This window comes from Electrophorus electricus, chromosome 10 (assembly GCF_013358815.1).
Source record: "Electrophorus electricus isolate fEleEle1 chromosome 10, fEleEle1.pri, whole genome shotgun sequence".
NCBI classification, from domain to species: domain Eukaryota; kingdom Metazoa; phylum Chordata; class Actinopteri; order Gymnotiformes; family Gymnotidae; genus Electrophorus; species Electrophorus electricus.
Window position 1 is genome coordinate 16,557,929 of NC_049544.1, and position 13,969 is coordinate 16,571,897.

The following is a 13,969-nucleotide window of genomic DNA, read 5'->3' on the forward strand; positions in this document are numbered from 1 at the left end:
ACAGTATGTCTCTGCAGGGCAGGGTCTTTGAGCAGCTCCCACTGGCCTGGGTCTCTGAAGTGAGAGTGTATTCTCTCTCTCGTGTCTAAGAGTAGCTTAGAGAATATAACCTTAATGGGAGCAGCCGTCAGTCAAGCTACAGTGCATCAGAGAGGTGACGGTTTGCTTCACGCTACTCCGGATCTCATTCTCCATGACACCTGTCAGGCCAGTGCTCACCGAGCACACTGCATTGTGCACCCTTGGCCCCAGGGGTCCTGTGCGTGCTCAGGTCTGCCCCGTCGGCAGCCTGTCAAAAAAAAAACAAAAAAAAACAAAAAAAAAAGGTCATCTACCAGTTCTCTCTCAGTAGACTGACAAAAATAAATAACTCCGATTCACTGACCTCCTGCTGAAGAATTGATGCTAGGAAAAAGCACGTAGCCAATTAGAGTTAGAATTTGCTCATGGATAAATAACTAACCCCAAGCAACAATAAGGCAAAGGCTGAGGTCAACCGCCCTCGAAGAGGATACTAAGGCGCCCTCTGCACCCAGCCACAAACACGGAGGCTATGCCCTTAAGAAGGCCAGCCTGTGTGTCAGACTGTGGACAGCGTCACAGCGCCGCATCTGGTCACCAGGAGTCGTCAGCTCCAGCGCCGTAATGACCTCCTGACCGGGACACGCTGCAGGACTTTCCTTACAGTCAGGGACATACTTGGACAGCTGTGGACTGTCAGGCAGGCTGGATGTTGCACTTGGGGGCTGGAGATTTTCTATACAGTCTGAGGTTAATGAGGCTGGATACATTTTTGCAAAGCGAAAAGAAGATGTATTGATTTTATAGCCATGGGCCATTCTGTGGGACTAAGATGAAGATAAAAATGCACATACACACACACACACACACACACACACACACACACACACATATATATAGCATATGTAGTTTAAGAGTTGAGAAAATATGACCTCAGAGAGGTTGAGTGAATCTTTAAGTCACTAACCTGCTAGTGAACGTCACCTGAGCCAACATCTACATACTCTCCCTTCAATTTAGTCACGACTTGTTTACAATGCTCTTCGATGCATACCTAAAAAAAAAAAAAATAACCAAGCCACCACACCACTTCACGAGTTGATCAATAAGATGCCTGAACAACCTCGAGCCTGCCTTGTGCAAAACCTTTTATATCATCCCCGCGATTATTTGTGAGAAGGTGCATGGCATTTCGACCCATCTCATTAGTTTCTTCAGTCTCCCGTGCGCCACTCGGGTCACATGCTAGGCGGCAGACAGCGTCTTTCATGCAAAGCCCCACTGCTGGAAGATTGGAAATGGCTCATCTGTGCTTCAGAAGGGGGGGGGGCAGAACAGGAGTCAGGCCAGTCACACGAAGCAGGTCCGCTCGACTAATTGGGCACCAAGGCGGGTTTTTGCGACGCGCGTGCTTGGCTACGGGTGACGGTGTACAGAGGTGACGGGGCAGGGAGGAGACATGGTACAGGGCATTTCTAATGCGAGCACTTATCCGGTCCGAGCGGGGTAAACTCGGGCTAGCGGAACAAGAGGCCAGACCGATGAAGCAATGGTAGCTGAATCTTGGAACGTGTCAGTTGGGACTGTGACCAAACAAGGACGAGATCTGGGAAGGATATTTCTCTACAGAATTCCACGGACAGCTTAACGCTTAACTTATCTACAGACCATCACTCTTTTAAAGTTTTTGGGATTTCTTGTGAAGACTTGGTGTACTTCACCACATCTGGCGGAAGAAACGCATGACAGACCGGAATCGAGAGACTGCTCCATCAGCTTCCTGTTTCAGCACCTTCACACAGGAAGTCCTTCCCGCCATGTTATCCCAATGCGATAAAAATGACTTCCTATGGTGTGTAAAGTACAAGCATAAAGCCTTCAAAGTGCGCTCTGTTTATTTTCCCACTGCTCCAGGAAAGCCCACACTTCTCAAGTTTTGACGCTAAACTTGGCAAAAGTTCCACAAAGCTGTTTATTATGAACAGTCAACATTCACTTGTGGGCTCGAGGATTTTATAGTAGGAGTCTGACACCATGAAATTTCCATTAGCTTTGATTTAGAAAGCAAAAGGTTGTTTGTTTTGATTCACTGAGGGAGCTGGGTCCTGCTTGATTGAGGCAATGAATGACTGTCTGGAATCTGAATGCATTTCAAAGTGCATTATGGCATTTATGTAGATTGCCGGCCTCGGAGCTAAACAAAAAATGAAAGCCGGCGATTAATTTCAAAGCCACAATGACAAATATTACAACAGATTTCACGACGCCGTCCTCCTAAGTGATATGCAAAGCAGAAAAGTCCTAAACAAAAACTGGTTGGTTGATGCAATATTGTTTGCATTTTCTCCAGATTTTGCAAAGACGAGCTGCCCTCCGGTCACATCCCCTTAGTTCTCAAACACATACATGTGCAAATTATGCAGCAGCAGGGCAATCTCTCACACAGACTGCGGCCGGGAGGTCCGTCCGTTCCGAAGCCTCCGCAGGCCGTTATTAAGACACGCTGCAGAGCTACCGCGTTCGCCAGCAAAGAGCCCGAGCCGCGGGAGCGCTCGCTCCGCTCCGATGCCGTGGACGCATACAGTTCTGAGTGCGTCACGAAACGCAAGCCGCTTAGCACACGCAGAAAAAAAAAAAGTAAAACTAAAAACATGAGCGGAGACATCAGCGGCTAATCGACATAGTGGCGGCAGTTTCTGAGTCTTTCGAGCCATCCGACCCAATTACACGAGCGTGAACGCGAGGTGACGATGGCGGTGCTTCAACACGACACACCTCCAAACCTCTAAGAGGCGTTTTCGCAGAATCCCAGGCAAAACGGAGGAGGTCTTGCGCGAGAGCCGACGGCGCCCTCGCGAGGTAACGCGCACGCACCCCCCCCCCCCCCCCCCGTCGCTTTTACTCGCCACAAAAGATCCGCTCCGCGTGGGTCGCTATAAATAGAGCTCGCGGGCGCGAGGCGAGAACGAGACGGTGATTGGGAGTTCAGCGGCGAAGACGGAGGCAGCCGCTCATCACGCGCTCGAGAGCGGCAGCCGACATGCCCAGCCGGGCATGAGATAATGACGCGTTCCTCTCGTTCAGCCTCTAGAAATTAGGAGGAGAACACAGTGCAGAAAAAAAAGGCTCTTTCTGCGCTAATCACGGCATCGTTCGTTTTTGGTGTCCTCCATATTTATCCTGCTCTTGGCCCTCCCGCCCAGTGGCATAAATGTGGAACATTTATGGAGCTCTGCACAAAGATTACCCAAACAAAGATTTACTTGAATGTGGATGAAGGAAGAAAAAAAATAGTAAAGAAATCCCCAATGTGTCATATTCGAGTAAACTTTACTGATTTTATTTCAACCGCTCCAGCAACCGCAAGAGAGGACTGCAATACACAGCAACGCCGAACCCGCATGTACGCAAATGTGTTAAAACCATGTCCAGCAGTGTGAAATCCATCACTTCCTCATAACCCCACGGCTAACCTGTTGTGGGGCGGTAGTTTCTGCCACAGCAGTACCCCCGTGGAGGCCTGCCCATCGACCGCTGGCCTCTTCAAGCTGCTGGAGATATCGGCACTCGGATTAAGCAGCTTATTGAATGGCTGCACAGCGCTGTCATGTGACCAGTGAGGTCATCCCACAGGAAGAGGCCGTCGCGGGAGACGGGCAGCTGCTGGGGACCACAGCGCACCGTCTCAAGAAACCCTCCCTCGAAAGGTCAGGAGCATCCACCCCCATCCCCAAGTGGCAGCCGTCAATCACTGGCTCAGCACTGTTACCACAATGAGGTGATTATCAGCTGTTTTAACGAGTGCACTGAGAGTTGTTAAGGCTTTGGAGAGCAACACTATCCTTTCATGACTCCATTACCGCCACTGCCGGCGAATGTGCCCTGACCTTCAAGTGGCAGTGTGACGAGACACCGTGGGTCTCAGACACCGTGGAGCACGCAGGTCCAACTTTACTATCGGTTTACGGCAGCCGGCGCGTGCATGTGATGATTAAAGGCAATCTGATAGAAAAGTTGAAACTCCGAGGCAAAATGGCAGCACCGTGCTGAGGGATGTTCACAGTGATGACGGCTGTTTTAGCCGGAAAACTGCAAAAATCCAGGCTGAAATTACACAGGAGTGTAGCTTTCAGCTTTTACTACTGCCATCTGCAGCAATGGTTTTCTTATTTTCCTGCACCAAGCAAACCGAGAATCCAACCCCCCCCCCCCCAAATCAGTATTGTCCCTAAAATTGGGCATTGTTCACAGATGACCGTGTTCTACCCCAACAAAATAGATGAATGTGTCAGCAGGCTGTACTGACACAGTGAGAGGACAATCCCGGACATTAAAGCAAGCTGGTGGTTATTACATTTTCATGCGCTGGAAATTATCGCTGATTTATCTTGGATGCAAAGCCTGCCGGTGGGAGCCGCGGGTGAAGCGTGGTTACTGTATTTGCTTGGGCTTCGCTGATCCACAGAGAGGCATTGCTATTTTCGAACGCGCGATGAGCCTAAATCGGGACGCTAACACAAGCAGTCGGCGCTGTGCTAGCCTTCGCCATTAAACAGCCTGGAACAGCTGTGCGCGCAGGCTGGGCAGAGGTAAAGAAACTCGAGTTCCAGCTTCATGGACTGATCCTTGGTTTAAACCCACTCCTCCTGTGTCACTGCTCAACTAATTCGACAAAATGCTACTATCGCATCCGAACGTCTGACTATTTGTTTTCCACAGCAAAAACAAACAAAAAAAAGGATCAACACGGCATGGATAGTGTCGATATCGCCCCTACCTGTCTTCTGAGGGAGGGCGCCCGTTGTGGGGCTTGCTGACTTGGGCGTAGAGGGTCTCCAGGGGCTGGTCCGTGGGGCTGCCGGGCTGGTTCAGGCTCTGGCTGCTGTCCATGGAGGAGTCCAGCGAGCCGATGCCCGCGTAGGTGTGCTCCTCGTCTGAGCTGAACGTGCGGTTGATGTCCTGGATCTCGGCGTAGTCCCGCTCCCTGGCCTGCCGCTCACGAAGCTCCCTGGTCTTGGCCTGGATCCTGCAAAAGCACACACAGGTCACGAGAGCTTGTGTAGCTTGCAACTTGCTGAACCTGAGCGGCGACAGGTAATCCCAGAGCGCTCCGAAACTGCCGACGCTCTAGAGGGAACACGCGGAGCATTAAACCGGATTAAGGACGAGCCGACTGGTCGAGCTAATGTTTTCCTGGATTCATATTTCATTTTGTCCACTATCCCATCAAAACAGCACGCGAACAAGCGATGTGGGACGTGTGTGAAGCCATGAAATATGAACTGCTGTTAATGAAGCGGTTTTAGTAAAGTACTTCAGGCATGCGATGAGTGGGTTTATGGTGACGGAAGGCTCCCTGCTGTACTGGCGTTTGCCCGAGTTAAGAACACCTGCTGGGTTTACAGGCAGCTCACACACCTCCCCGTCCTGCCTGTGTTTACCCTGGAGCTCTGCCCCGTCCGGCTGCCCCTCGTACGGAAACCACGATGCGGATCTCCGATGGAGACAGAGGCTTCGCACGTCTCCCGCCGAGCAACCCGCAGCTGGAATGCGGGACAGGGCTGTTTGGGTGACCTCATGCTGGGTTGCCAAAACGGGTTATCTTCCGGAGTTATCCCCCCTCCCCCGGGTCTCTTCCTGGACGGCAGGAAGAGCGAGGCCTCTCCTGTCCTCCTGTTACTGGCTCCCTCGCTCCCTCTCCGCTTTTCAGCAGGTCAGTTGAGGGACGATGAGTGAATGAGGGTCTTTATTTTGCCTCCAAAGGTGCGTGCGCGTCTGCGCGCGCCAGGGAGAGGGGGTCTCGCGCTATGGCCGTGCCGCGAGTGCCGGCGTGGACGACGGGGGGCTGCCTCCCGCGGAGTGACCCCTGCCACCCATGTCCGCGCGCCTTATTAGAACCAAATGGGCTCCGATACTTTTGCTGGCTCCTCCAGCCCGGGAACAGCCAGCCACTCGGCCCCTCAAACAAACCCTGCCCTACTGGGAGCGCCTCGCATCGCCGCCACCCTGGGGTGCGGCTGACTTCTGACCTCTGCCGGCTGTCCGTCAAAGGTTTGACTGAAAGCTCTATGCTGGGGGCGAAGGCCCTGACGCTGGGGTCCCCCCCCCGAAAAAAAAGACATTTGCACACATTCTCATAAACGCGATCTAATTTCCCAAACACGCACGTGATGGCAAAACGCGATCACGGCAGACGCTACAGCTTCATTACGCTCCATCTGCGTCACATGCGGCCCGTGGCCGAGCCGCAATAAAAAGCAAAAGCGGGAAAGCGACGGCCGTGTTGTCCTGACCCTTCTGACCCTGCACGGGCGAGCCGTTCTCTGTTCTCTCGCGGGCCTTGAGGTTTCTGAAGACATCTCCTCTGTGAACCTCAGCGCCGCTAAACCTGCGCGGCGATGTGGAGGAGAGACGGTGCCGAATGCGCCTGCTGTCTGCTCGGGAGGCTGGGAGAACCCTACTGTGTGTTATGACAGCTTTTACAGAAAGCCGATAGCGACACAATGCCTCTGGCGTATGTAATGACCAAATCGAATCGGCGAGGGCAGTGCGTATGTTTGAAAGAGATAATGTCCAGTGTGAGAGATGGGGCTAGGACTGACCTGGCTCTCAGTCTCTCAAACACACACACACACACACACACACACACACACACACACACACACGCACACGCACACGCACTTAGCCCTCAGCCAGTGGGATCACAAGTAGCTGGATCCGGCGCACGAGCCGAACAGTGGTAACTACATTGGCTGATCTCTGTACTTGTGTGTGCTGTGTACATGACCGAGGACAGAGAGAGCCTAAGATAGAGGCAGACTGTGCTCCACGCTCCCATTACTGCAGCCCTGCTTGTATTCTGGAGGGGTGTGTGTGTGTGTGTGTGTGTGTGTGTGTGTGTGTGTGTGTGTGTGTGTGTGTGTGTGCGCGCACTTGCAGGCATGTGTGGATATGTTTTCCCATGGGCACTGGAGGCCAGACCAGTTGGACACTGTCCACTGTCTCCTGTTTACTTCATTGCTCCATTAATGGCCCGGCATGGCGTTTGCCCAGAGGAGAGATGACTAAACCGAACATGATTACAGCTCTGTCAATTTCTCTGTGTGTTTCTGTCTTTCTTTATTTCTCTCTCTCTCTCTCTCTCTCTCTGCGTCTGTCTCTCGGCCCCCTTTTCTCTCTCTGGGTGCAGACGCTGAGGCACCTGTAGGTGCACTGGGCTGGGATCGTCTTACCTCAGCCCGACCTCTGCCGATTCTCAGCCAAAAAAGATAACGTGAACTCAGCTTGGGTTAACCCGCGCTGATCCGGAGGGCTTTAGCGCGCTCCTCTCTTCTCCCCTTCTGCGCGCAGGCGCGCGAGGGGCAAAACACGTCTTCTCGCGTGCGAGAGAGCAAACGGGGACACCCGCGAGCACGGGCGCGCACGAGTAATTAAAAGCGCCGTTCACGTTAGGGTCGATGCGTGGGCGTCGGAGCGGAGCACGCTGCTATAGTAACGGAGAGGTAAGCGCCATGCTGCCGCTGACCGTTGTGTTTCTAGGTAACGGGTCAGCACACAAAAACAGCAAAATGGGCACTTAGAAGGACAGGCTGGCTCTCGCCCGGCAGGCAGGAAAATTCTCAGCGCGCGTAGCACCTCGCGGGCCCTGGTCGGGAGCCAGCCGGCCCTGATATCGCCTCCTTATTGAGCCGACAGAGGGCCCAAACGCTCTTTCGCCAAAAGCCATAGATGTTCTAGAGGAGGAAACCTATGGAACAATCCAAAGGTTAAAAACACAGTTTATATGAAACATTACCCATGCCCTCATGGGCCAGGAGCTGTGTGAAGATGTACGAGCATTGTGAAGAATTCTGGGATGTACAGAAAAGCTTTTGCAACGAGGTTGTGTGCACGTCAGAACCCGCCATTTTCAAGACGGACGTGTCGCGCTGGTGATCCCAGCCTCCTTCTCCCGCCGCCGAGAAGGGCTGAACTGGGAGGCAGATGCTCCCGATCCCAGCACAGCCCAGGCTGGGGTTTCAGCCCTGAAACAACCGGGGCGCATCTATGGGTCCTAACGCTCACTTTTTAGCCAGAAGCGAACTATCAATATAATTACAAATGTAATCAGATCCCCAAATCAGCCTGTCATCTGCCTTTGAACTCTGCATGCTAATTGGTCCAGTCAGACAGCAAAATGTTACAAAAGGCTCCTGAGCATAATGAGCTAATTATTTTTTAACACAATTACTGCCACGCTTCGGGGGATAAGATCGGCCATGATAATGATCAACCCGCATTAATGCATCAAAAAGGAGAGTTTGCAAATAAGTGAAGAGCTATAGGCAGACTTTAAAATCTCACACATGAAGACGACCGCACTATTCTGTCGAGCGGGCAGTGGCTATTAGCAGAATTTCAGCTAATACACAAGGACAATTTGCAGAAAGCACCGCCTACGGTGTCAACACAATTAATTTGCTTTTCTGGATGCATCTGTTTATATATCAAACAGGCCTGTAAAATTTGGAAAATCAGCAGCGTTCTTTCTTTAAAAAAAAAGAGCTCCAGGCTGCAAACCGGAACGAAAAAAAAAAACCTCTTGAACAGACCCAAAAGAATATTTCAAAGTATGTTTTTATGTGTCGACCACAAACCATAGGGGGAAGCAACAGGGGAAAGAGTGCCAAAGAGAAGACGAAGGCCAATCATCGCTCTGAAAAGCGAGTAGTAACCGAAACAGAATAGAGGAAGCGGAAAAGCCCTGCAAGAAGAAAGGGACGGAATCGCGCGCTCGTTTATCGGGTCTCCCGGCTGGTCCGCTGGCGCTCGAAGTGGACGGACAGCACCGCTGGAGATGGCAGCGTGGCTGAGCCTGGGAGGTGTCCGAATCCAAACAAACAGGAGGAAGCCGTAGGCGGAGCAGCGGGGGAGGCTGGACACGGAGACGCGCTAGCTGCTGATTAGCAGCGCAGCGGAGCCCGGCAGATAAGGGCCGCGGCTAATCTGCTGTGGGGAGGCAGGTTCCGGGAGCAAGATGTTTACCGCCCGCCTGCTCTGCGCTGGCCCGCCACGCTAGCACGCATCCGCAGATCGGCGTCCCGATTAGCCAGCGGGCCTGTTAGCGCCGCGACACAGACAGTGCATGGCTGACTGCACATGGAGTGTTAACATAAAAAGACAAGAAACGACAGAGACGACCGCGAACAAGCACCGGCGGACGCGAAGCGCACAAAAAGGGGGCCCCGGTGCCCCTGGGTAGCAGTCGGGGCCCCTGCAGGTCTTAATGGAGTCCTTGATGAAGCGTGGAAGCAGCGGGTGCCTGGGGTCCCGGCGGAGCGTGGGGGGGGGGGGCTGGTTTAGCAGCTGCTTACAATTTACTCGATTGTGGCAAAACAAATGCCACTGATGATGACACTCCATCAACTTCGGATCAAATCAAGCTCGCTAGAACTACGCTCACGCACCCGTGTTTGGGTGGGGTGCGTAAAAAAAAAAGAAGAAAAGAAATAAATAATTCCCCTTGCAGTTTTGCTATGGCTGTCATCCATACAGCTGTGACAGAAGAGGATTTGGGGAGCTTAAGTCCCTCAGAAATATAGCGGCGTAAGCCACACGGCGCAGGCTTTCAGCGAGCCGCAGATGAGTTTCCTTGGCTCTTCAGAGGTCAGCTGCGCTAAAGCCGGGCCAGCGCCGTGCCTTCCAGAAATAGACAGGCTGAAGATGGCAGGGGTTACTGGGACGGATCCGCGACTTTGCTCGCCGGGTCACTAAAGCTGCTGTCAAAACATCAGCTCGAGTTAACGACGGCCAGTGTTGGGGGGGGAGCGGAGCGCGTGGCTGTGGCCTCACCCCCGTCGGCCACTCCTCCCGGGTCGGGTCCGAGCCCTGGGCTGCTTCTCCTGGCGCGCGTGAGCCTGCGTGTCCGACCTGCGCCGTAGTGTGAAAATAAGACTGCGATCGATTCTCGGAGCCGTCAGTCTCCCTGCTGCTCGGCTCTGAATATCCCATCGCAGTGCAGTGACACCAGAGATTTTTATTGCTGGGCCGATTTCCCTCAAGAATTCGCTTCCATTAACTCCATGGAATCTCAAGTGCACCAGGCATGCGAAGGGGGGGGTAAAAAACTACACAAATGTGGGTTTAAACCAAGCCCATCACACTCGCACAAGCCAAATCCTAATAAGACTTCTCCTCAACATCCTCCCCTGCAAAAAGCAACGCAAAGTGAAGCGAGGTGTCTTCGCAGTCACATCCTGCATCTTTGTGTGTTTTTTTTAGTTTTTAGAGCAGTTCTTTCTCTCACCTAATCCTTCATTCTCTCTCTCTCTCTCTCTCTCTCTCTCTCTCTCTCTCTCTCTCTCTCTCTCTCTCTCTCTCTCTCTCTCTCTCTCTCTCTCTCTCTCTCTCTCTCTCTCTCTCTCTCTCTCTCTCTCTCTCTCTCTCTCTCTCTCTCTCTCTCTCTCTCTCTCTCTCTCTCTCTCTCTCTGAGCTGACTCCGCCTAGCACCCAGTGACTACAGTAAGGCATCGCAACCTCTTCCGAGGAGCCGCGGGCCTGGCGCTGGGGGGCCCAGGGTGCTCTCTGCACGGTGGTGCGCGGGCCCTACTGTTGCTATTCAATTGTGTCCTATTAGCAAAAGTGCCCTGATAACCACGTCAATTCAGACGGGGTGGGGTAGGGGCATACAAGGCACACAGGGAGGTGCGCTACACTGTCCTCGTCCTGTGTGTGAATAAAGACTATGGATTTGTATTGCGGGTGGAGGATGTAAACCTTGTTTGCTCTGCGGCAGATGATGTAGGAGGCAGAGGTTAATTATTAAATGTTTGGCCGGTGGGCGAGTTTCACAAATATGAACCGTACCGTCATTAACGCGACCATTTGCATTTATGGGGCATGACGGCTTTCATATTAAAATGAAACGGACACCACGACCGACGACCTACAGGTGACTGACTGCCGGCGGCGTGAAGGGACCACTCACCTCTCCCTCTCCAACCGCATTATCCGCATGTCTTCCTCTGTGGCCTGCGTCTCCTCCACCTTGGTCTTGGCTTTGCGCTCCGTCTTGTCTCCCCATCGCTCATCTTTCCGGTGCTTGCCAAACCTTTAGAGGGGAGGAAGGGATAGAGACAGAGGAAGAGGGAGGTAGGTTTAGACGGAGCACGGAGCTGGAGTACGTCACTGGATGTCTCAGGCTGCTGCCGAGCAGGGCCTGGCTCCCCTGTATTACAGTCACGCTCCAGATGTCTTAAAAAAGTTAAAGTGGCAGGCAGTGTGGTTCGGTTTGAGCAGGTTTGGCCTCTAAGATATTCGCTCGCTGCTACACAAACTTAGGCAAGAACAGAAGCAATAAGGAAACGTCAGTCTGAGCGATTTCTTCCTTCCGTCATCGTTTTCGGGCTAAGCCCAGCTTAACTGGACCCCGCCCATCAACGCCGGCGGCGATCGGGAAGCTGTCAGCCTCGGTCTCGCGTCCCATCGGGCAGACGCAAACGGGCCCGGATTGGCGGAGCGGCTCGGCCGGTCGCGGCTTTCGCTGGGGGACGGGTGGAAGCCTCTCCGTTTTAACGGCGGAATGACACAGTGGATCTGCCACAGGGTCGCTGACGGACAGCAGCTGGAGGGAATGGCGGCAAACCGCACGGCAGGGACGAAGACGGAGAAGGGAAAAAAAAAAAATCGCAGGAGGAATTCTGGTGGCGGATGTGTATGGCTTTGCAGTGTGTGTGTCCAGTCCCCAAAGACCCAAAGCCAACAAGCATCCTAACGCACTCCGCTCTATAGTGATCGTGATCTTAACCATCTTCGTTCCTCGGAGCTCCGTCTTAGGTCAGCCTCCGCCCTGCTCACTCAATGGAATGTTATTTGATGTTGGTCTCCAGGACAGAGACGTCACCGCAACCGGCTAGCGGGCTGGCGCGCGCACGCACGCACACACGCACCGTGCGGAAGCCGTCCAAGGATACAGTGCCTTTTCACGGCTTCCCACTCATGTTATTTCCTCCAGGCTCTTCCTTCGCTGATAGAACTCACGGCTGCGAGGAAGTGCAGGAAGGGACGATTTCGGTCAGTCGCGAAGCCTTTGATGCCGCTGCCGCTCTGATAGCATCTGCGGGCCGTATTAGGAGAGCGCAGCAGCTTTGGCTGCAACTTGTGCTTGCGCATCTAGGGAGGAGTACTTTCGTGTGTGAGTGTGCGTGTGTGAGAGGAGCTCATTTGCGGGATGGAGGAAATATTGAGCGCAGTAACGGAATCTATGTGTGTATGACGAGGCAATAAGGAGTGAGAGCATGGAGTGGCAAACTCAATAGACGTAAAACACTGATTCTGCCTCTTTCCCTCGTGCTCCTGGTGGCAGAACCACACTTTGATTGCATTAAAAAAAAGAATCCATTCGATCAGCAACACAAATCTGTTCGTGTTTCCTCTCGCCGTCGCAGCGCCGGGGATCTGCTTCTGGTTCGGACTCGCGCCGAGCGTCGGCGGAGACGGTAGGAGCACCCACTTCCCAGCAAAACCTGACAGAATTACTTCGGACCGACCCGACTTCAGGCGGCTCAGTTGAATATATTCATGGAATGGGAAACCCTTGTCCTCGAATATGTTTATTGTTGAATTACCAGCAAATCCATTGGCTAAATGACTCTCCGTCGCCGTAGCGCTCAGGTGTGGGGTACGAGGCCGAGGTGGTCTGTGTCAAGTTTAAAAAACAAACAAACAAACAAACAAAAAAACAAAACCACAAACCGCAGTCTGATCTGTTCTTTGTGGTTATGTAAGAAATTGAGGTCTGACCTGAAGGCTTCATCCCTGCGATGTCATACATTACCTGATTAATTAATCAACAAATGGCTGAAGAGCCGGGGGGGGGGGGGGGGGCGCTGGGGTACAGACGTCCACCACGCGGATGCTAATAAAGGGGACGGCCCCATCTATCACCCACTCGCTGACAGCTTTCTGCCATGGCTCCCAAGGACTTTTTCATTAACTCTCCTTCAGCAGATCTGCCTTTTCACCATATGCATCACTCCTCCACCCACTCCGTCCTTCTCTTCAAGTGGCAGGAGGAGACAGGGGATGTGGAACGGGGGAGGGTGGAGATGGGTGGCGCTGGGAGAACTCGACGTGGGTAATTCAGCGGGCTGGAAAAGTTTCAAGCATGTCTACCCTGGACACAAGCGATCATACAAACATGGTATAACGTATAGCTAGAATCTTCAAGGTTTTTTTTTTTTTGGGGGGGGGGGAACGTGTGTGTGGGGGGGTGTACGCGCACGCGTGCACAGGCAACGAGGGCAGGCAACACCGTTCGTTCCACTCATTTTAACTAGCAAGTTCTTTCAGCAGTTTAACCCTTGCAGTAAACCCCTGTGGGAGCAGACATCAATTTGCAGATGAAGCAAAGCGAGACAGAAGTCGTCCCCGCAGAGCACATATGGTGCTTTTTCATCTTCTCCTGGCTTGGGGCTTTAGGTCTAATTGCCATTACCAAACAGAGTGTGTCTGATAAACAACAAGCTTAGGCGTTATGACACGGGAGTGCTCGTGGTGACCCCTGACCCCGGGCAGGGTCGCCCAGCGACGTTCCACCCGTCCCTGCGACGCAAGGTAGCGCAGGGCTGCCCACAAACCCGACTGCACCTGGTTCACATACAGACATGCCCACACGGATACTGCTGACCGGTGGAATAGAGTTCCTTCAGTGGGAGACTGACTGTCGGTTTTCATTAACAACGCTGCTGTGGCGTGTGGGCTGCACTGTTGCGATCGTATCTCTTTAAAAGAGCACAACCTGTTTAAGCTTTGAACCCCGTGTCGAAATCCGCAGCACAGGCAGGACACGTTTGGAATATTTTTCCAAAATCTTTTCCACGGGTTTCGCATAAATCGCCGCTGGTGTGACTCGCGCTACGTGCGGTAAAATTAAGGCCCGAGCGTTTTTGCGGGGCTTAAAATCACAGTC

The 13,969-nt window shown here is 52.9% G+C and overlaps 1 protein-coding gene across 5 annotated transcripts in view; it reads right to left on the reverse strand.

Moving 5' to 3' along the window:
* The window catches only part of pard3aa (par-3 family cell polarity regulator alpha, a), a 275,373-nt gene that overhangs the window by 52,571 nt on the left and 208,833 nt on the right, over window positions 1-13,969 (reverse strand). For all 5 annotated transcript variants that reach the window (XM_035531038.1, XM_035531039.1, XM_035531036.1 and 2 more), the window contains 2 exons: window positions 10,988-11,110; window positions 4,799-5,047 (listed from right to left, as the gene is read on the reverse strand). In XM_035531038.1, coding sequence (XP_035386931.1) covers window positions 4,799-5,047; window positions 10,988-11,110 — 372 coding nt within the window. The remainder of the gene's footprint in view (window positions 1-4,798; window positions 5,048-10,987; window positions 11,111-13,969) is intronic.